Source organism: Furipterus horrens, unplaced genomic scaffold, assembly GCF_987537825.1.
Source record: "Furipterus horrens unplaced genomic scaffold, mFurHor1.1.pri manual_scaffold_12, whole genome shotgun sequence".
NCBI lineage: Eukaryota > Metazoa > Chordata > Mammalia > Chiroptera > Furipteridae > Furipterus > Furipterus horrens.
In genome coordinates this window covers 65,968,471-65,992,538 of record NW_028327182.1, presented here as the reverse complement: position 1 = coordinate 65,992,538, position 24,068 = coordinate 65,968,471, and the positions used below count along the sequence as shown (strand labels likewise).

Below are 24,068 nucleotides of genomic sequence, written 5' to 3'. Positions count from 1 at the left end.
CCTACACCTGTTTCACTCTTGTATGTTGGGAGCAGATAATTTGCTTTCTAGTTTCACAGATGGAAATAACTGTTATCCCAGGATGGATTATGCCCTGAGTCACACCCATGCCTCATTTAGATGATTTAAATAATGAGATTTGGAGATTTAAAACTGATGAGATTTAAAGGAGATTTCTACACTTTGAGTTGATGCTGTATTGAGTGGAGACTTTGGGAACCTTGGATAGGGTAAATGTGTTTTGCCCATAACATAGGTGTAAATCTTTGGGGGCTAGAGGCTGGAGTATGGTAGAGTAATAATGCCCCCTTTAAAAGATGGCCACGACCTAGTCCTCAGAACCTCTGAGTATATTACATAGCAAAAGGGGCTTTGTATGATTAAGATTATAGATGTTGAGATAGGAAGATTATCCTGGGCGGGCCCAATCTAATTACACAGGTCCTGAAAGATAAAGAAAGCAAAAGAGTCAGTCAGGGAGACACCACATAAAAGACAGGAAAGATATGGTAGAAGAGGTCAGAGAGACTGGAATAATGAGAAAGATTCCATGTGCATTTGTTGGCTTTGAAGTCGGAGAAAGGGGCCATGAGCCAATGAGTGGGGACAACAAGCTCTAGAAGCTGAGAACAACCCTGGCCAACAGCATGCAAGGGAATTGGGATATCAGTCCTACACTCACAGAGAACTGAATTCTACTAACAGACTGAATGAGCTCTGAAGTGGATCCATCCTTATAAGCTCTAAAAAAGGAAATTAGCCCTGCCAATATATCTTGGTTTTGGACTTGTGAACACAGATCAGGGAAACCAGTCAACCTTTCTAGCTTCTGACCTACAGAACTATGAGTAAATAATTGAGCATTGTTTTAAGCTGCTAAATTTGTGGTAATTTGTTACAACATCAATATGTGCGCGGTCCAGAAAATATCCAGCTATGTACTACGAAAAATAGAAACATTATTGAAGACAATAGAAGATACAAGAAATATTGCACATAGGACAATGACGCTTCAGTCTCCTACAATGTAGCTATCTTGGGACCTCACACAGTTCTTCCAGCATCTCTTCCACTGTTCAAAACACTCTGCAAAATCTTTTGTTGGAATCATCATCAGCTGCCCCATAATATTTTCTTGAATCTCATTGATGGTCTGAAATTTCTTTACTTTCAAAGGTGATTTTATGATAGTATTGGGATAAAGCCAGAAGTCTCAGGACACCAAATCTGGGCTGTAAGCGGACTGAGTCACCTGGGCAATTTTCTGAATAAAATGTGATGCATGAGTGAGTGTGTTGTCATGATAAAGCTGCCAATCATCAGTTGCCCATAGCTGCAGCCATTTTTGTCACTTTGCATTTCACAACCAATGAAGAACATTAGATAGTATTCCTTATTAATTCTTTCACTTGGAGGGGTGTACTTATGATGGACAACACCTTCACAATCAAAAACACAGATAACATGGTCTTGATCTTGCTCAACTTTGCTTCGCATTCTTCAGGCTTAGAGAATCAGGCAGCTTCAATTGGGATGACTGGGCCTTTGTTTCTGGATTGTAGCTGTAGACCTAAAATTCATCTCCAGTTATGACCTTCTTGGGGAAATCTGGTTCACTGGAAGCAGTTTGAATTAACTCATTAGCAACTGCAGCATGATGTTCCTTTGGCTCTTGTAGCAGAAACATGGGACAATTTTTTGCCATGACACATTTCATGACAAGATCCTGCATCAAAATCTGAGACACAGTAGTTTTTGGAATCCCCAGATCAGCTTCTGGTTCTTGCATTATCAGTCACCAATCTGTTGATTGCAGCCCATGCACGTTCAACATCCTCAGGTGTTCTGTTTGTTGTAGGCCTTCCAGAATGTGGATCCCTTTCGACAGATTCTCAGCCATCTTTGAAGCATTTGTGCCACACTTTTATTTGTGCTGCATTCATTGCACCAACCTTGAAAGCCCTCTAAATAATCCAATTAGTTTCCTCAGGGGAATGTTCAAGCTTAATGCAAAATTTGATGCAGATTCATTGCTCTACTCATTTGAAAGGTAACAGCCACCCAATACACATGCTCATTCAATGGCTTCTACCACCCACATTGACTAGTACAGTGAAGTCATCATTGTTCACACATGCACATTCTAGTCCACTCTCCTTGGCTGCCAGGTTACATCAATGTCACGCAAACTGCTCTCATTATATTAACAATGGCCGGGCTCTCTCTGGACAGACCTTGTAGGAAAAAATATAATTGGAATTTCACACACAACACTGGACACTAAGACACAATAAAATTATGTTTCCAAAGTTATTAGGAGAAAAAGATTATGAATGTAGGATGCTATACCCAGGCAAGATATCTTTCAAACAGAATAAAGTTTGTTAAAATCAAATACATATAGTCTTGAAAGTTAACCCTCCATATATCTGAAAATTAATTAAAATTTTACTGTATTAGAACAAAAAAGTAATTATGAAAGAGGATAATACAGAATCTCAATATTGGCAATATAGTAACAATAAATCATAAGATAATATCTATTCAACAAAAGTATTCACATTACAACACTGAAATTGGTATGATTATTAAACTGGATGAGTAAGTGATACAGGGATATATAGGGCTGAAGGTATAATATTTTTTCTGATTACATGAAAAAGAAAAGAAAACTAGAACCTCCAAAAATGTGCAAAAGAATTATGACTCAAATATAAAACTATCTAAAATTTTCATAAATTTTGTGAATTGATAAAGTATAAAAAGTGATCATCTATTTTGCCTGTATTAGGCAAAATAGGGTTAGAGTTTGAGTATGCAACTTGTCTTATGATTTCTATATGAACAACTATAAACCTACTTTTACCTACCCTGTGTTTGAAATATTTTTAATAATACTATTGTAATTAAATTGAATTAACTAAGAATTGTTTAACTTTCATTTTTAAAAATTAACTATAGAACAAAAATGCAAGAAAATGTAACTGTAACTTTAGAACAAAAGAAATCACTGGTCAGAAGACTTCTGGCCAAGATGGAAGCATAGACAGACACGCTGCATCTCCCTCCACAATTAAGAAGTAATACAACTACCTCAAAACTAGAAACAACCAGAAGTTCCAGAAAACCAAAGTGCATGGAAATCCTGCAAACAAGAATATAAGGGAGAAATACTCATCTAGACAGGTAGGAGGGGCCTGGGTGGAGAGGACATGGTGTGGTGGTGGCAGCAGTGGCAACAACAGCACGTTGGCAGTAAGCACAGTTACAAGTTTTAAAAAGTCAGGAGGGACATCTGGGAAGCATTCCCAGCTCCTCATCAGAGCACCTTACTATCCTAGCTCCAGGGCAAATCAAGCCTCATTGCTTTTGACTGTGCAAACCAGTGCGGTTTGAGACAGAGGCAGAAACTGCCAGTCTCTCAGCAGAACCCGCTTGTTTAAAGGGCCCCCACAGACCTAGAACATCCACAGACCCACCCACTCTGGGAATGATGGCCAGGGCACCAGCTAGAGGGGCCCCAATCTAGTGTGGAAGTGGGAGAAGTGCCTGGAAAAGGGGCAAGTGCTAGGCGAGCGGCACTGTTCCTTCTCAGACTCCTCCCCCACATGCAGCTCCACAACATGGTGAAACAGGCAGCTTGCTACTGACAATACCTAAGGCTCTGCCCCTTACAACATAGTAGGAGAGACAGCTTTGCCTGGGAGATGGAAGCAAACAAACACAGGAGACGTCCAGCCAAGATGGAGGCCTAGACTGACACGCTCCATGTCCCTCCACAACTAAGAAGAACTACAACTACCCCAAAACCAGAAATAACCAGAAGTTCCAGAAAACAAATGGAAGTCCAACATATGAAATTATAAAGAAGTGGTGCTCATCTGGACAGGTAGGAGGGGCAAAGCTGGGGAGGAGAGGTGAAGCTGTGCTGTCTGCAGCAGCAGCAGTGACGGTGTTAGGACAGCAGTAAGCATAGACACTGTATTTAAGGGGAGGCGAGAAGTGCCGGGGGAGCACCCCCAACTGCATACCAGACCCATCAGCTTGTGATTCCAAAGCAGGGGAAGGCAGACCTCCATTGCCTTGGACTGTGAGGCCTGGTGGGGGTGGGGACAGAGGAAGAGGCTCCTGATCTCTCAGCGGAGAGTGAGAGAATCCATCTTGGACCCCTACCTGAAGAAAACACTCAATTGTGACAAATGCGCAGGGCTCCACCCGCTATAGCATAGGAGGTGTGACAGCCCTGCCCAGGAAGCAAAGGGAAACACAAAATTGTTCAGGATGGCACAGATCATGATAGAGATCCCAGTGACTCAGCTGACCAGACAGCAAATTTCTAATTAATGAAGCAGCAGATAGGAAATCTTTCTGAGGCACAGTTCAGAGCTTTGCTTATAAAAGTGCTTACAGACCTAACAGCAGATCTTAAACAAGACAGGGAAGAAATGAAGGCCAGTCCTGCTGAAATGAACAAAAACACATATGAAACTAGTGGTGAGGGCAGAAAACCTGGGATCAAATCAACAAATTGGAACATAGGGAAGGAATAAACAGTCAACCAGTGCAGAAAGAGGAAACGAGAAGTGAGGAAAATGAGGAGAGGCTCAGAAACTTATTGGATAGCTATAAGCGGGTCAACATCTGAATCACAGGGTTGCAAGAAGGTGAAGAAGAAGAACTAGAAATGGAAAAATTATGTGAAAAAATAATGAAGCAGAACTTCCCTAACTTGGGGAAGGAAATAGACTTACAGGTCCAGGAAGCACAGAGAGTTCCAAAACAACTGGACCCGGGGAGAACCACACCAAGACACATTATAATAAAAATGTCAAAAATTAAAGCTAAAGAGAGACTCTTAAAAGCAGCAAGAGAGAAAAAGAGAATTATGTACAAATGGGTCCCAATTAGACTATCAGCTGATTTCTCAAAGGAGACTCTGCAGGCAAGAAGGGATTGGCAAGAAATATTCAAAGGAAAGAAAATCAAAAACCTACAACCACCATTACTCTATCCAGCGAAGCTGTCATTCAGAATAGAAGGTCAGAGAAAGTGCTTCCAGGACAAAGTAAAACTGAAGGAGTTCATTAGATCCAAACCACTGTTATATGAGGTGTTAAAGGGACTTGATTAGAAGGAGGGTCAAAACTATGAACATTAAAATGAAAACTATATTACAACAACCAACAACAAAAGCTAGGGAATTGAAACAAAGGCAAACTAAGTAGGCAACGGGAGTGGAAAAAGAATTATAGGTATGGGGAACATACTGAGGGGAGGTCAGGGGGAGGGGGAAGAGGGGAAAGGGAGGGGGATGATGCAGGAATTAAGAAGTATAGTAGGAGGGAATGGAGTAAACAGGAAGATGTTGAAAAGAACTATATGCACAACCAATGGGTATGGACTAAGGTGGAGGGAAACTAGAGGGAGGGGGGTTATTGGGTAGAGGGGAGAAGAGGGAAAAGAAATTGGGACAACTGTAACAGCATATTCAATAAAACATTAAAAAATAAAATAAAATGAGACAATATTATGTATGATTCTAGATTAGTAAGTGAAGATTATCAATAAAACAAGTTACTTTTAGAGAAATATAATTGCTTAAAACTGACTCAAAACAATATTGATAGATTAATAACCATGAGAAACTATAAAATTATAAAAATTAAAGAAATTATATCCAGAAAGTTTTATAAATTCCAAGCCATATAAACTACTCTAGCATTTCTAAAATTCTACAACTATATATATATGTGTGTGTGTGTGTGTTTGTATGTATGTATATATATAAATACATATATTTTCTATATGCATAATCTTTTAATATGCATACAAAATAAAAATAAATATCAAACCAAGTAAAGAATGACAATGTAAAGTACAACCTCTCATGATAAATATAATTTTATATTTGAAATCTATATATCATATCCACATAGTATGTATATGTATATATGTATGTCTATATTATTAAAAAATTGAAAAAACAAATTCCAGCCATTTATTTATTTTTGTCTTTTTTTATTCTAACAAATTCAGATTTGGGGTAATTTTTTCATTTTTTTTTACTTCATTGTTTTCTACACTTTAGCATTCAAAAAATATATTGAGGTATATTACTAGTTTAAATATTTGAGAAATTAATCTTATTTATCCTTGGACTTAAAAATGGTAAAAGGTAAATTGCTGAGGTAATGAAGGATTATATTTAAATACGATGTGTTTATTCTAAGGATTTCCTGAGAATATTTGACTTTCCTGTACTTAACTAATATTTTTAATGACCATACTAGAATAATTATGTTAAGTGGTGAAAAATAAGGTGTTTCTGTGAGTGGGTTAGAATAATTGAAAACAGAAAAAGAATTTTAATTAGATGTTCAAATCCCTTCTTAATTTATAATAGAAATTATTAATATTATGTGAGATTTTACTATCTGCTAGTCCCTGTTCTTAAGCAGTTTTTATGTATTAATTCTTAAAAAAACTCCATGAGGTTGATACTAGAAGATTGAGAAATAATTGCTATAATTATTATTCCATGTCAAATAGCAGGTAATAAGTCATTATTTATCAAAAATAGAACATTTTGTAAGCATAATATATCACAACAGTATTTATTAACTGAAAATTTGCTTCATTTTTTTAATCCTAATTACTTATATATTTGTGCAATGAGATTATTGTTTAAGAACTTATTTGTTTGGAAATATGTTCTTATAGTTTCTTTGAATGATGAAGAAAAGTTAGCCACTATAGGTAGGCTTCTCCAGGAAGCACGTCTGTGTGCAAATGGTTTACTGGGCAGGACATTGGGAACTATATTTGTGAAGGAGTCAGGGAAGAGGATTTAGCAGAGAGTAAAGGTCCAAGGCTGGGATGGAAGCAGCTGCCCAGGGGCTGAGAAAGTTTAGGTAATGTTCTCCTCATCCAAGGGTGATCTCTGGAGAGACACTGAGGCAGAATTTACCTGCTGGCAGCATTCCCAGATGGAAGGGCAAGTATTATGTCTTGGGGGACCTCTGGGTGATGCACCTTATAGTCTATCACATAAAGCAAGAAACACTGAACTTACCAGGCTGTATGTCTTTGTTTATTCAAAAAATGCATTTAAAAGCAAAACAGACATTTGTCTGAATTCAACACAGAGCAGAATAATGTACAGAAAGGAGTAGTGACATTTTCTAGGCAGACCTAACAGAAAAGAAATTGTTTTGAGGCATAAATTCAAAATAATAGAAGAATGGATAAGGAGACAATAACCAAGTACTTCTTAGAAACTAGAAAGAAAATTGATATATGCAAAAAGATTTGCTAAAGGCTAAAAGCAGCAGAGAGGAAACCAAGAGTCAACAAGATTTACAGAGTGTAAATCTGTAAATTCCAAGACTCTTTATAGACACAGGAATCAACAGCATAAGATGTTTGGAGAAGGCTGCAAAATAAGGACTTGGTGAAAATCTATTCAAGAAGCTGTTAGATCTCCACAGCTCATGCCCCACCCCCACAACCTAGGAATTTCCCCTTCAACATTTCAGAGGGGAGACTTGGAATACTTTGTTTGTGGGAGGAGAAGCGAATATTTAGAGACTATTGCAGAATATTGTTGTACTGGTTGACACAGAGAGGAGTTAAGGTAGAGAGAGCAAAATGGGGATGAAGTGAATGCTGAAGGTTAAGACTACCCCCATCCCAGCGCTTTTTCTCATCTAGCTCTCAGAAAACTGGTTGCCTGGCTTTCCCACTCCTGAATAGATATTGAATATTTTCTGGGCAATCCAAACAACCTAAAAGAAAGAATTTAAAAATTTTTGCCATCAAAATAGTTGAGGCAGGTTATCCTACAGAGAAGCTCACAGCTCACAATCCTTCTTAGGTGCCCATATTCTGATACTTTTTAATGTACAAAGACAATCAAGAATGTGCAGTTTCCCATGTAAAAGATATTATATAAATAAAGAAAAAAGTGATTTGGAGAAAACAGAGCTCATGCAGAGAGGAAATAAAACATGACAAATTAAAGAGATGCACATATCTGAGAGTAGTAAAAGAATATGTTGCAACTATACATTGAGAACACTTCCAAAAAAGAGCCCCTAACATTGAGAGTACATAAAAGTACTCTTCAAAATTAAAATGTGCTAGGAAAAAAAAAAAAACAACTCAATATTATTATATAATAAAGCTCACCAAATTATCTCAAAAGCAGAGCAAAGGGATGAAGTGATATAAAATATGAGGGATCAGATAAGAAAAGTAAAGGACAGGTCCAAGAGGTCTAACAATTAAATATTGGAGTGGTGCTTGAACACATTTGAAGGATACAGATTTCAAAACGAGAATTTATACTTAGCCAAACAAGCAATTTCATACACAGGAAAATAAACACATTTTTAGGCATACAGCATCTCAGAAACTTACTCCCATGAGCTTTTCCTTATGAAGATACTAGATGTTGTGGTCCACCAAAATGAGAAAAGAAGCATAGGATACAGAAAATAGGAAGTCCATGGGAGAGAGGCAGGAAGCATTTCCAAGAGGATGGCCCCTTATGGTTCTCAGGCTGATAGCTATGCATCAGGATAAAAGTAGCCAGTCTGGATGGTAAAATGTTTCAAGAAATATTTCTTGAGAAAGATAAAACTGATAGAATAACTGACTCAGTTGAAACCACTGGTAAAGTATTTGGGATTGAATTAGTAAATACATAGAAAACTGTAAGATCTTAGCTCTAGGAAAAACAAGGTAGTTTAGGGATGGGAAGCTGAAGTTTACTTCTTGACTGAGTTAAGAATTGTTTTTACAACATCCTAATAAAGGAAACATTAAATATTGAACTCACCACCTGGGAAGAATAGGGGCAGGGATGGGATGGAGGGGATTATATAAACAGGAGGAAATGGGAGACTGAATGTTTTATCTTCATGATACAAAATGAAAACTCAAAAAAAGCACAAACAGGTTATTTACAGAAATGGAGCTAATACAGAAACAGCTAAAAGAGTTGCAATTATTTGCCTCTGAGAAGGAGGACTTCAGAGGGTAGAGCTGGAGGTGGAGAATTTTTTTTTTTTTTGTAAAATGTCTTGTGGAATTATTTGCCTGTTAAGATGCCTGTATAACTGAATAAAAAGTCATTTAAAGAATAGACAGAGGAAACAGAAAGAGTATTTATTTTGTCAGTCAAAAAGATGAACACATATATTGGCCTCAATTTACTGCCTTATTCTTTCTAAAATTACTTTAGTTATAAAGCAGCAAGCTAGCTATCGAGCAAAGTTGGAAGAGCTTCTTATTTGGGTGACATTGTTAAACATTTTTGACTATTAACATTCTAAAATGTTTATTGAAATAACCTTTAGATTTCTCTTCTTATAATCTTAACTATAAACACTCTTCATTGTAGAATGTAATTTTGGAAAACTTACACTTCAATAAATTATTAGTCTACCAGTTATGTGATAAAAGAAAATATCATACAATAAAAATGTCACAGATGCAGACCTCATTAATTCAGTTTTTTTTCCATATTCTACCTAGGCGAAGGTGAAGTTTACCTTTGAATACCTAAGAAGAAATGAATATTGTAAGCATCATTAAAAGGATATCTCGGTCATTTCTTTGAAAGAAACTGAAGATTGCAGTGTATAATATGTTATTCAATAGATTCTTTTTTATTAAATAAATATATATTGAATTTATTCATGTAATGAATGCTTGTTAAGTATGTTTTCTTCAGGTATTCTCCTACATATTGGGAATGCAAAGCTGAAAATACATAGTTCTTGCTTTTAAGTTGACAGATGAGTAAAAAGATTGACATCAAAATGAGCAATTGTGATAAAAAGAAAAATAATACTTGCTCTATTGAAGTTACACAAAATGCACTAGCAGCCCAGGCATGTGAGTGTGGGCTTCAACAGGGAATTTTTTGTGAGCTGAACTTGAAGGGTAAATGAGAGTAGGTATATGAGTTGATGGGAAATATTCTGGGAAGGAAATGCAGCTTGGCAGTGGTACAAGAGTGGGTGAAAATACCATGTGTTCTGAGAAGAGCCAGTAGTTCAGAATGGCTGGAGCAGAGAGCAATGAGTCTGGAAAGAGAGGAAAGAATGTTTTTAGTTTTTATTTAGGTGGAGCCATGAGATAGTATTAATAGCTACTGTTATTAATGGTAGCCAAATTTTTAAGTTATATTTCTGTGCTATGAACTAAGACAAGCACTTTACATACAAAATCTTATTTAATTCTTCCACTTACTCTGTTCTTATTTTTAAGTTTTTCAAGCTTGAGTGTAACATAATAAAATTTCTACAGAATATTTATTCTAACACATGCAAAAATGTTTGTCAAGTGAAAAAGATGAGATATAAGTGGCTTATACAACTACATAAAAACATTAAATATGTATAATATGGCAAAAAATAAGGTTGAAAGATAATAGATAACCAGTTGTTTTATTCTTTTTACCAGTTTGAAAGTTTGAGAACTATCAATCTATCAATTTTAAAATAAGAGGAAGAATGGGGGAAAAGGGGAGGGGGACTCTCCAGGAGGGAATAAAAAAGAGAGAAAGAAAGTAAGGGTATGAGATAGATATTTACTGAAAGGCAATGCTGGGAGGAGGATAGCTTGGAAGGGAAAAAGACCAAGAACAGAGAGACTCCTCCTGCAGTGGTCCAGGCAAAAGATACAAGGCACATTTATATTATTTATCCCATTTAAGTCTCCAATGGTCCCATTAGGCAGTCATCAATAGAATAGCAAATGGAAGAGTAAAAGAAATATTTAGAAACTAAACGAAAATGAAATGGTTACTGATTGGATGTATGGGTGGCTATGCCCATTCTGTATCCCTCCAAGACAGGGAGACATAAGACATAGAGAGGGTTAGGAGAGGAAGTGATTAGGAAAATGGTTCCTATAGCTATGGTATTTTGATTGGCTGGTTATTTTATTTAGCATAACTAGTTGATGTTACTTTATGCATTGCATTAATTAATCTCATTCCTGTTAAAGGAAAAGGATGGTTGCATGTCTTTGGTCACCAAGCTGAATCAGAATTTCAGGTTCTGATTTTGACCAAATGACATCTTTTATTCTACAGTCATCTCAACCTAGAACTTTCATGGGATGACCACCAGGAATATAAAAACAGTGAGGAACTTAAAAGTACTGGCTTGAGAGAATAGTTGACTATTTACCCAGACTGTCCTGACTTTCTTTCCTCTACAAAACGTTGAATTGCTTGTAAGAGTTTGTGGATCAGAACATTAAAGTAACAGCTTTGCTCTACTATGAGCTCCTTCTCAGGTCTTCCTTTTTTTTTTTTTTTTTTTTTTTGACCATCCACTCTCTTTCATCTTACAGGGCTCTACGAGACCTTTCTAACCAATGATGAACCAGAATGCTGTGATATCAGGAGAGAAGAGCAATCAAACAACCCATCCAAAGGGACGGTGGAAAAAAGTGGCTCCTGTCACAGGACGTCACTCACAGTTTCCTCAGCAACAAGACTGTGCAACAGCAGACTCAGACTGTGTGTTCTGGTACTGATTCTCTTACATACAGTTCTCACAGCCTCAGCAGCACAGAACACCACAGCACTGAGCTTTGGAGGCATCAACACGCTGGAGGAAAGCTCAACCAATGAGGAATAACAGCAGAAGGACAAAGTGTCACAAGAGTGGTCGCTGGCCCACCATGAAAACGCTACTGCTGTCCAATGTACCAGAGACTGGGTGCTTTTACCCTCCAATCACTTCTTGTAAGGCCTTTAGGGTAACATTTTAAAAGATGGGCCTGAATCCAAACAAGGACACAAACACAGCTTTTTATCGACTAAAAGGCTGTCAAGTGACTTCAATTTCTCACACCATTTTATACACTGTGTTTTAATGTTTGGAGGTTTTATTTGCTTTGGTTTTGGTTTTGGTTGGTTTGTTCATTTATTTTTTGCACTTGTTAATACAGGATTTATTTTGGGGGATGCTTTCTCAGAGATAAACTAAGTCTTTTCACTGTTCTCTATATATTTCTAGTCATAGTGTGTGTTCATCAGATAGTTTTGTCTCTATGTCCTGTCAGTTTCTATTAGAGGAATGATTGCTATGACCTCATGGTATAGCAAAAAACAAAACAAAAAAAAATCATAAAAAAGAAAAAAAGACAAAAAAAAAATAAAATAAAACAACAAAACAAAAAAAAAAAAAAAAAAAAAATCCCAAACTCTCCCTCCTGCCTTGGGAACCAGTGCCCTTCCCAGCTTTTCCTCCCCTGGCCCTCTTCTTCCCCCTAAACAGACTACATCCGCTTGCTTCTGTCTGTGTGGCCACAGTGACTGGGCAAGCAATCTCTGGTGGGCCTCTGAGCTGCTGTTGCATAAACCCGCAACAGGCCAGACAAGGGGGTTCCTTTTAGCTGAACAAACAAGTGTTCCCCATAATAGGTGGGATCAGACAGGTTAATACATGTCTATGCTGAAAAGAAAATAAAAGCAAAGAAAACTACCACAAACTATGTTGCTCCAGCTTCCATTCCCCAAGGCCCCCAGCCCTTTCTCACTGGTCAGGTGGCTCCCAGTGGCCACCTAGAACAGGGAGAGAAGAGGCAGCAAGTCCTTCCTGGAACGTGGGCTTTCATTGTAATTTCAGTTCTGTTGCAGTAACCTAGGAGCCCATTTTGGCCTTTGTAATGAGAACAAAGAGGCTGAGAATACAAATCTGGACTTCTTTCTCCCCCTTTATCATTGTGGAGGAGATAGTAGAGATGCTCAAAACACCTGCAGTATACAGAATATACACAATTTTACTCCTGTATTTCTCCAACATATGGTTTTAAATTATTCCAGGTATAAAGTGTATGCAACTCTGAATTATCACAAAAGAAGAACTTAAAAAAAATAGTTAGCCATTTTCATTCAAATGCAAAAACTGTATCATTCTAACATGCTCTAGATAGTTGAAGAAATGAGGAGAAATCTGATTGCTCTGTTTGTATTTTTTTCTTTTTGTGGGAACATTTCACCTGCTGAATGTCTATGAATTTGCTTTATGAAAAAAAGGCTTTGAGTTTACAGTAGAATCAGTGGAAGGAAGAGTTAATAAGGGCTGTTTTTAAAAAACAAACAAACAAAACAAATAATTTTAAAAAAACTTTACATTCCTTCCTAGTCTCTAACTACACTTGGGAAGTGCACTTCAGATATGTTTGCTGTGTAGTTGGAAGATGAAGGAAAACCATAGAAAATGTCCTCTTAGCAAACAAAATTTAGTCATTAACTTTATAGCTATGAAATTCCTCCAGGCATTTGTTTTTGTTTCAAACAAACTTTAATCTCTGCATCATACTTAACTCTGCGACATGCGTACAGTATGCATATTTTGTTTTGAATAAAAAATGTTTTGTTCCAGTCTGTTAAGAATATTCAAGAATAATAAAGGTATTGCTTAATAAAATTGCTAGAATTGTTTAGCAGTACATGCACAACTATTTTACTAGATTCTTTGTTTTAATAGTGTTTTGTTGAGACTGAAAATCCTAAAATGGTCTGCGCAAATACAAAAAAAAAAAAAAAAAACTACCCACAATAAAAATTATTTAGTTTTTGTTCCTTTTAAAAAAATTTTTTACATAAGTATGCAAACACATTCACACACACACACAGTAGTCTTAATCTACAGAAATATGGTACTATTTCTGGGAACATGTAGGCAGGAAGTGGCTGGGGGTAGGCTTTGAATTATTGCAAATTTTAAATACTTGTAGAAATGAGCATTTTAAAAAATCTAACTAGTGGTGGAATGTGGATTTCTGTGGAGTTGGGGGGAAAGTAAATGGGCAATGAATGGAGGATAAGGGGGTGGGTGATGACTAATGAGGAAGAAGATAGTAGCTGAGCTCTTACTCAACTGATTTAAGGACTTTAAGTCATATGGCCCAGAAAAAGTTTGTATGACCTTTATCTACCTCTGCTGTGCAAAGACCACTCTATGGTTTATTTTTTCAATGTCCCTTACGCTTCTGTTCACGCCAGAGGTATATCCATTCTTTCAGAAAAAAAATGATACATCAACACAGATACAAGTTCTACCCACTCATAACAAAACATTAGGCAAAACAATGAAAAGCATTATCCCTTAACAAATAAGGTTTTGTTTTCTTTTAATGTCTTTAACAGCTGGTTGAAATTCTTTTCCAATATAAGATGATTGAAAAGTTCCATGTACCACATAGCTTTAGTTTGGGGAGAATGGCAGCCAAAAGAAGGAAAAAACAAAACAAACAAACAAAAAAACACCACTGCTTTACATGAAAGATAAGCTCCCCAAAAGACAATTTCACGAGCCGGAAGAAACAATGCAGTATTAATTGTAAATAAGCTGTAATTTAGGTGAGGAACTGACATAAGGAGAGAAGGGAAATAAGTTCTTTTTCTCCAACAACTCAGCCAGTGTTGGAATAGCCTACAATCCTGGTAGGATTTTTTTCTTGCCATACACATTTATTCTTCTTATGTGAGAATGGTCTCAGTGCCTAGTACTTATTATCAAAAGTGTGTAACCACTCACCTGTATTTCCAGTGACACACTGAATGAAAGCAGCTTTTTCTGGGTCAGCTAAAGGATCCCAATAACAATGATTGCTTTACAAATTCAAGGAACAACCATTAAAGATGCAAATATCACTATACACATTGATCATTGTACTAATTTTTCTACTTGATAACACGCTTGATGCTATGCATATATTAATCCTGACAGAAAAAACAGACCCTACACCTTTGTAACATCATCTTGTTCCATTTTTTTCTTAGTGGATAATCATTGCATACTGGGTAATGAATTAAGATATTAAAACAACTATTTTTGAAAACAAGCTGAAAACCAAGAAAATATTTTTTTTCACAAATATATGGAACACATTTTCCCAACTTTATTATTGCCATTTTCTTTACAATAGAGAAATTCCAGTATGTGGAATATATTGATACTGCAAAACCAAATGTGAAATAACATAATTGGAATTACAGTTGACCTTCGCTATGTGCAGGTTTTGCATTACAGATTTAAATATCATATGAATAGATATAAATATAGATGTAGACACATTGTTTATAAGTAAGACTTTAACCACAAAATTATTTAGTGCACAAAATACACATATAACATTATAATGAGTGAGTTCTATTTTTTGCTGATGTTTGAGCAGCAGCATGCTCAATTAAAAACTGTATATTTGATATGGAAAACTGACCCTCAAATTTTTCTCTGTTTATGAAGAAATAATTATTTTGCAATAATCAGAATCTGTCCATCTTCCAAGAATTAATAATATAGAGGAAAAATTGAATATGTCATTAAGACAGTAGGCTATGGTGAATAACAAGGCTTTAAGTATAATGAAGAAAAGAAACTTGAGTGGTGCTTAAAGTAGTATCTCCATGATATTTATAAGAATGATCAAATTTCTTCAAATTCTAGAAATTCTCTAAATAATAAAATATATAGAAAATACTCTCAGTCTTAGAATAAAACTTAAGACATGAAACAAAATATAAAATATGTTCTTTGGTCTTAAGATACTTCATGGCTATGTCCACCTGATACCAAACATTCAGATTAAAGTTAAAAATAATAGACCTCCTGGCTATTTTATCCAAGTCCACATAGGTAGGCAATGTAAAGGTTGAACACAAACCACATCTGACTGTAAATTTCAAGCGCTAACTCTGGAGCACAATGAGACCTTTAGGTCTCAAAAATATATGGGAGTAGAATTTATTTTCTCCAAATTCTCAGATATTGACAACACCACTAAGTTTTAATTAAAATTTTAAAAAATATAAAAGACACTATCTCATGCTTAGGACAGACACATTTGCACACACTTTATTTTGCTCCGCTATTCAATATTTTGGAAGTAAAGGAGAAGGGGTTCAATGGGAACACATTGAAGAAGCACCTACCTGAGAAGTGGTTGGTATTAGGGTTTTTAAAATTCCTTTCGTAGCATAGATAAAAAGCATGGGATCTTAGGGGCAAAGTCATGGTTTGGGTACCAGCTTTGGCACCTCTTACCATGTGACCCAATGAAGTCAGTGATATATTTGAACAGAACACCTCATGAAGTGAAAATATCTCATGAGACAAATTGAGACTTAAATGAAATAAGTAATGTAAACATGCCTAGATATAATGGGTCTTCAACAGCAGTTTATTTTAATAATACTTATTCATGAAGTGAAGTGTATCTGCTCCTGGAAGTCTTTCAGAGTTGCTTAATTACTTCTTATAGAAACACTTCCATCTTTAATCTAGCAAACTGAAGATCAATGAATTTTCAACATAATTTGAAAGAGTTTGCATATGTTATAGATGTTAAGAATCTCTGATGATCCTTCATGTAAATAAGGTTTGTTCCTTTATATCTTTCCACAACAACCTCCCCCTCCTCCCAAAAAACCCATTAACTAAAAGCAAAAGTTAAAGGAGTCCATAACAGTTGAGAGGCAGTTTCATGCACAAGTGTGAATTGAACTGAAACAGTAGTGGAAATAAAGATGCAACCTCAAAGTGTTTTTAAAGTACTCATGAATTTTTTTTTTTAAAGTAAATCTTTGATGCCTCTGAATTCCTTAAGAAAAAAACAAAAAAGGAAAAAAAATACCCATATTAAATTGAATTTTATTCAACATAAATATATATCTAAAATGAACTAATAACTCATTTGTATTAAATAAATACCACAATTTTCATGTAATAAAAATCACAGTGAAAAGAATTAGGAGGAACCTGAGAAGTTTTGATAACGTCTAAGTAAATGGATTAAGCAAGTGTTCTGATTAACTTTTCTCATCTCACTCATTATTATCCTTGTTGCCATTCCATATACCTCTCACGCAGCTAACAAATATTTCAATGTATTTGAATATATTTTGCCTCATCTATATTTCTGACTATAATTAACATCTTCAAATGTTTTCATCTTTACAACTTTAGTTAAAAGCCAGATTATGGACATTGATCTATGAATATAGGCTATTGATCTATAGCTATATTAATAGGAGCAGTGAGTGTCTCTCCTAAAACTCCCAACTCACCCAATACTGAATGCTTCAAGATTACAGTTTTATGAGTGCTAGCTAACTAGAAGGTCATTTGTTTCTATGTAAACCTTAAAAATTATTATTCCCCCTGTACTTTCTCTCTTTATTTTTATTCCTTTTCCTCCATATCATTTTCATTTCCACATTATGATAAGCATCTTATTGTTTTCTATAAACTTAATTTACCATATTTCCATTTTTCTTAGCTTTGTTGATAATGTGATATATTAAAATACAAATATATAAACATATCATTTTAAAATTATTTTTCTGAATTCACTCAAATATAAATTTTAAGTGAATAGAAACATGAAACAAAACTACTTAACATCATGCAGTTTTGAGAGACTAAGAATGATGTGAAAGAAATCAAGTTTCATTACACCATTTTGTAGTATGTTAGCAGCTAGAGAGAGGTTTTATTTCTTAAATTTTAAATTCTAAAATCACTAAAATATTAAATATTTAAAAAATTAAAAATATATAGAAGCCACTGAGAAGGTTTATTTGTATCTTGTTTCTTTGGAAGGCTAGATTACTCATTTTAGGTTAATTTGCTTTTTTCCCTCACTATTCTTATGTTTCTGACACAACTGACTCCCCTCAAAATAGAATTAGACAAACTTATTTATGCAAATATGTATATTAGGTTTGATCATATTGTTAACTGAGCTTCAAAAATTATCTAGTTAAATATAATGGTTTCAGTGTTTTCCTTAACTTCTTTCTGTTAATTTAACTTATTTATCTTAATTTAATTTAATTTTTTATTCTCAGCTATATCTATATGCATTTATGAAAAAGTCAGGCAGCATAGTTGAGGTAATCATTTCTGCTGACTTTATTAACCCATCAAGAAGACTAATGGACAACTGCTATGTATTGAAGCGAACTAGAATCACTTGGAATGCTCATGCTGCTGTCTCAGCTCACAAATTCAACATCGACCTTTATGACGTTTCTAGATAAACAGATAAACCATGTGATGAGTTGGTGATATAATCATGGCTACTGCTAAGGCACTCACCAAGGTTTTCACTATTTAGAAACACCAGAAATCATATTTCTATTTTTCCTTCTCTTTAATCTAAAGGGCATGCAAAACTTATCAGTAAATGAAATCTAATAGAAATAAAATTAGATTCTGAGCCTTTGAATAGTGATTCAGTTTTGAAGAAAATCTTGGTGAAACACTTGCTACAGCTCTACACAAATGTCATGTTAAGCCAAAGGATTTTGATTTAATGCAATTTTATTTTTCTGAAATATGATACAGTGAAATAAGTTTTTGAATACCCAAAACACACGGCATGATGAATAAATAAATAAAATATATGTAAAATGTTTTCAGGTATTTTTACAAAGATTAGAGTCTAAAGTTTGGTGGTTTTCTTTTTCTTGCAGCCTCTCACCACCCCCTCCTCCTAAAACCATACCTTTTTACTTAATTCATGTGGTTTTATCAGTAGCTGTCTAGATAGCTTTTTAAATCTCAACTTCAGGATCATTTTAAATGAGCTATACTAGTGTCAGTGTTGTTTAATCATGTAGACTATGCCATGATCTCTACAAATGAAAATAGAATTAAATGATTATATGAGAAAAATATCAAAAGTTGTAAAATATATTAAATGTTGTATTACTAGAATACATTTAATTGAGCAGCCAGAACACTTTAATTTTCTAGGAAAAAAAAAATGGATGCACTGGAAGGAAGATGGCGGCTGAGTAGGTGGAAGCTGAGCCCACTTGCTTGTGCCCGTAGCATGGATTTTCAGCTGATCTTCCAACAAGTGACCTGAACAATCAACAGAATCTCAACTGAAATGAATTTTTGAAACCAAGGAGTACAGAGGATGCTTTGCACCATCTGGTAAGAGATTTTATAAGTTGAGGGGGAAATGCCCTGTGTGAGGTGCCTGTAGCAGAAGAGAGATCAGACATAAAATGCAGCCTCCACTCCCAGAGCAGGGCCCTGTCCCACAAAGGGAAACCACCAAACCTAATTGGGAGAGACTTGGAAAGATATACAAAGAGAGATTTAGGCTACACACACACAGCAGCAGCAGCAGCAGCATGTCCATAGCTGCAGCGCCAACTAGGAAAGTTCAAGAGAGAAACTCTATCTCCTAAAACAGAGGCACTGGCAGGCTGTGGACAGCCCTGACTGAGAGTTCTTTGGGGGCAGGTGGAGTGTGAAAAGAACTGGCCCAAGGCTTGGTGTTGCAGTGTAGAGGTCACATAGAGACTTTTAAAAGGGGAGCAGAGGCGAGACTGGGCAAGGACCCTGTGCTAGCATGTGCATGCAGCAGTTCTGCCAACAGAGAAACCAGATTGAGAGCACATTTCAGTCCCACTGAGTCCAGCAGCAGCAGAAGAACAGAAAGTGACATGGTGAAGGGATTGTGGGACCTAGCCCAGTGTGGCTGGCAAGCAAGGGGCTGAGCAGAGTGGAGAGTTCAGGCCTGAGTCTCCTGCAAGATCAGCAGGCTGGGAACTAGAAGGCTGGGAGCTGCACTCCTAACATTCATTGTAGTCAGGCAGGTCCCCCTACAAACAGGCATGCCCAACCCCCATCTGTGGAATTGCAGGCTCTGCAGATCAGTGAGGCCAGTCTCAGGAGCCCCCTGCTTGGCACATATCCAAAGGGGAAAGGAGAAGCTCCAAAAGGGCCCTTTCTGAACTTCTTTCAGACACTACAAGTTATGCTGGTTCCTCAGGCCCTGATCCACTGACACCAGCAAAGCAGAGTTATTAGAGACAGGTGCAACAAGGGGTGTTCATGGCCCCACTCAGCTTTGGCTCTTATACAGAGCTGCTATCAGTGCCAAGCAGGAAAGAGCTGCACCTTTTACACAGATTAGCCCCTCACAGAAAACAGACAGCTAATTCATCAAAAACTATACACTATTGGAAATAATCTTGGAGAGACCAAGACATGTGACAGGGGGCAGGGAAACATTCCCACCACTTACCCTGAAGATTAAACAGCACCTCCCATGGGTGACTCAGGGATTCCACCCTCCTGATCGCACCAGAGGGCCCCTCTGGAGACAGGTGGAGGTGTTACTGGCAGTACTCTTGGATATTAGATGAATCACTCCTGGGTCTTGTGCTAGTGGAAAGCCAGCAGGGCAGAATAGTGGCAACCAGCCAAGCTTGAAGGAGATAGCCACAGACTGTGGGTCACTTGTAGTCTCAAACAGACTGCCTAAGGCTAGACTAGAACACTGTCTAACATTACCAGGGGTGGATCTGCAAACACTAGACTCTGCTGAGATGAATTCCACCATGGTCTTCTTCATTATTTCAGTTATTTTTTCTCCAGCATAGCTTTTTAACATTTCTTTTTAAGATTTTTTCCTATTATTTTACGATATCTTTTATTTTAGTTTATTTCATATTTCATATTTTATCCCTCCCTTATCTTACTCCATGTTGCCATCTTCCTTCCTCTTCTTATTTTTATTTTAAATTTTATTTTTCTATTTTTCTATGCCTTGTTTCTATTTTTCGTTCTCACTATTTCTCCTCCCTCCTACCTATCAAAACCATATTTTTAGCATTAGTCATCTCACATTCTTTTTTCCCTTCTTAATAATATCCTTACTCTCTCTCTCCATCTTTATTAATCTTGCTTATTGGTTATTGATATGGTGGGGGTTGTTGCCTTTCTTCAAATTTATTCTTAGAGGTTTACTATTTTTGTATTTCAAATCTCAAACTTTACTGTTCTCCTACTTCCTTTGGCCCTCCTCATGCCCTTTCTTTCTTTCTTTTTTTAAACTTTACTATTTCCCTCTCTTAACCTGGTTCTCACTCCACACAATTATTATTTCTTCCCCCTCTAGTCTCTCAAAATCACTTTTTTTCCGTCAGACATCTCATTATATATTTTATTTTATTTTTTTAATGTGTTTTATTGATTATAATGTTACATTTGTCCCAATTTCCCTTCCCTCTTCTCCCCTCCACCCGGTGGCCCCCCTCCCTCCAGTTGTCCCCCCCTTTTAGACCATGTCCATTAGTTGTGCATATAGTTCTTCTCAACCTCTCTCTGTCTATTCCATTTCCTCCTACCATGCTCCTTAATTCCTATATCATCTCCCTCCCTCTCCCCATTCCCCCTCCCTGCTGACCTCCCCCCAATATGTTCCCCATACCTATAGTTCTTTTTCCACTCTTGTTGCCTGTTTAGTTTGCCTTTGTTTCAATTCCCTAGCTTCTGTTGTTGGTTCTTGTGATGCAGTTTTCATTTTAGATTTCATAGTTTTAATCCTCCTTTTTCTAAACAAGTCCCTTTAACATCTCATATAACAGTGGTTTGGATCTAATGAACTCTTTCAGTTTTGTTTTATCCTGGAAACACTTTCTCTGCCCTTCTATTCTGAATGACAATTTCGCTGGATAGAGTATTCGTGGTTGTAGGTTTTTGATTTTCATTACTTTGAATATTTCTTGCCAGTCCCTTCTTGCCTGCAGGGTCTCCCTTGAGAAGTCAGCTGATAGTCTAATTGGGACCCCTTTGTACATGATTCTTTTCTTCTCTCTTGCTGCTTTTAAGATTCTCTCTTTATCTTTAACTTTTGACATTTTGATTATAATGTGTCTTGGAGTGGTTCTCCCTGGGTCCAGGTTTTTTGGAACTCTCTGGGCTTCCTGGACCTGTAAGTCTATTTCCTTCCCCAAGTTTGGGAAGTTCTGCTTTATTATATTTTCACTTAATTTTTCAATTTCTAGTTCTTCTTCTTCGCCCTCTGGCAAACCAATGATTCTTATGTTGGGCCTTTTATAGCTGTCCCAGAGGTTTCTGATTCTCTCATCATTTTCCTTGCTTCCCGTTTTTTCTCTCTGCACTGGTTGACTGTTTGTTCCTTCTCTGTGTTCTGGTTTGTTGATTTGAACTCTGGATTTTATTTCCTCACCATCTGTCTCATATGTGGTTTTGTTCCTTTCATTATGAGTGTTTTTCTATTCTTTCTCATCTTTTTCCAGATCTTTTGTTAATTCTGTAAGCCACCTGATAACAATGGCCCTGAACTGAGCCTCTGACAGGTTTCTTATTTGTTCATCTGTCAGGTTCTTCATCTGTTGTCTGGTGAGCTGCACCACCAGGATTTCTATAGTTGTCTGCCTCATTTTGACAGATGCATTTTGTTTTCTTGGGCCAGCTATAGGGGGCAGTGCCTGTGTACTCATCACAACCCAGCGACCGGCGGCAATCCGCAACCTATTTCGCAGCACTGTGGCGCTTTGTGTGGGGGCGGGGGTCCAAGATGGATTCACACGGTTATTCCGCTAGGAGACTGGGATCCATCCTCCCGCCCTCTGAGCCTCACTGTTCAAGGCGATGTGGTGGCTGCTTTCCCCAGCGTTGGGGTTGCAAGCTGCCAGGGTTCGACTGCAGCCAGGATTGTTCTCCCTGCCGCTGTCCCTGGTGTGACCGCAAACAGCACCACCCACTTTCGCTCTTCCTACCTGGCCAAAGGGCACCGCTGGTTTATAACTTCATACGTTGGGCTTCCGTGTAGTTTTATTTTCTGGAATTTCTAGTTATCTTTTGTTTTGAAGTAGTTGTATTCCTCTCTAGTTGTAGAGGGAGACTGAGCGTGTCTGTCTAAACCTCCATCTTGGCCGGAAGTCTGAGTGTCATTATATATTTTAATCTCATTTTCCTTCTTATCCCCTTTCACCTTTATTAGTATTTGCTCATTCTTTGTTGATATTGCTGTAGTAGATGTTTTTCCTCAATTTTGTTGCAATTTTTCACTTTTTTTATTTCTTTAAATGTCATATTTTACTTTTTCCTTTTCTTACTCCATTTTTCCTTCTCCCCTCTCTTTTTATTTACAATGTAAATTTATCTTCATTCTTTATTAACCTTTTTTCTATTCCTTACTCTTATTATTTCTCATTCTCTTACCCTATAAAAAGTCATTTTTCTTTTTCTTACTCATCTCATATTTGTTTTCCCCTTCTTATAATAGTCTTAATCTCTTTCCACCTTTATTAATATTTGTTCATTTGTTGTTGATAGTGTGGTTGTGGTTGGGGGTTATTTTTGCAGGTGTGGGTTTTGTTTCCTGAGTTTTTGTTTTGTTCTGGCAACACCTATATAACAGCATACTAGACATGGTGGGTGATATGACTCTCAGTCAGCCAGCTGCAGGGAAGAACCCACAAAAGAATAAACCAAAAACAACCAAAACCCAATTATAATAAGAGAACAACAACAACAACAAAAAGACATAAATGCTATCCCAAGAACATCAAGTGCAGGAGATCAAGGAGATTGCAGCACTGAGTCCACATGTCTCCTACCACAGAGGGCCACCCCCAGGAAGACAGAAAGTCAAAGCAGATCAATTTAATACACAGATACAAACAAAAAGTCATCTAAAATGGGGAGACAAAAAAACAAACCCAAATTGAATGGAAAGGAGGAATCCCCAGAAAGACTGCTAAATGAAATTGAGGCAATCTATCAAACATAGAGTTCTAAATAATGGTTATAAGGATGCTCAAAGAGCTCAATGAGAATCACAAGGAACTCAATGAGAGCTACAAGGAACTTAGTATGAACTACATCAGCATGAAAAATGACATAGAAAATATGAATAAGAGCCAGGAGGAAGTGAAGAATACATTATCTGAAATGAAGAATACACTAGAATGAATTGAAAAGCAGGCTAGATGAAGCAGAGAATTGAATCAGTGAGTTGGAAGACAAGTTAAAATAAAACACCCAGACAGAGGAACAAAACAAAAAAAGACTCAAAAAGAATGAAGACAGTTTAAGGGAGCTGCAGGACAACATTAACTGTAATAATATTTGCATCATAGATACAAGAATGAGAAAAAAAGGAGCAAGGGATAGAAAATCTGTATGAAAAGGTCAATGACAGAAAACTTCTTTAACTTGCTGAGGGAAAAAGCCATGCAAGTCCAGGAAGCACAGAGAGTC

General features: G+C 36.7%; 1 protein-coding gene across 2 annotated transcripts in view; it reads left to right on the top strand.

The window, feature by feature from the left end:
- NALF1 (NALCN channel auxiliary factor 1) overlaps nt 1-12,154 on the top strand; it is a 685,344-nt gene extending 673,190 nt beyond the window's left edge. The window contains exons 3-4 of one of the 2 annotated variants that reach the window (XM_090258354.1): nt 9,538-9,583; nt 11,368-11,432. In XM_090258354.1, the coding sequence (XP_090114480.1) occupies nt 9,538-9,560 (23 nt within the window). In that variant the 3' untranslated portion in view covers nt 9,561-9,583; nt 11,368-11,432. Of the gene's footprint in view, nt 1-9,537; nt 9,584-11,367 lie in introns of both variants that reach the window. The other variant, XM_090258353.1, reaches the window with a different exon arrangement.
- Nucleotides 12,155-24,068: the final 11,914 nt, after the last annotated feature.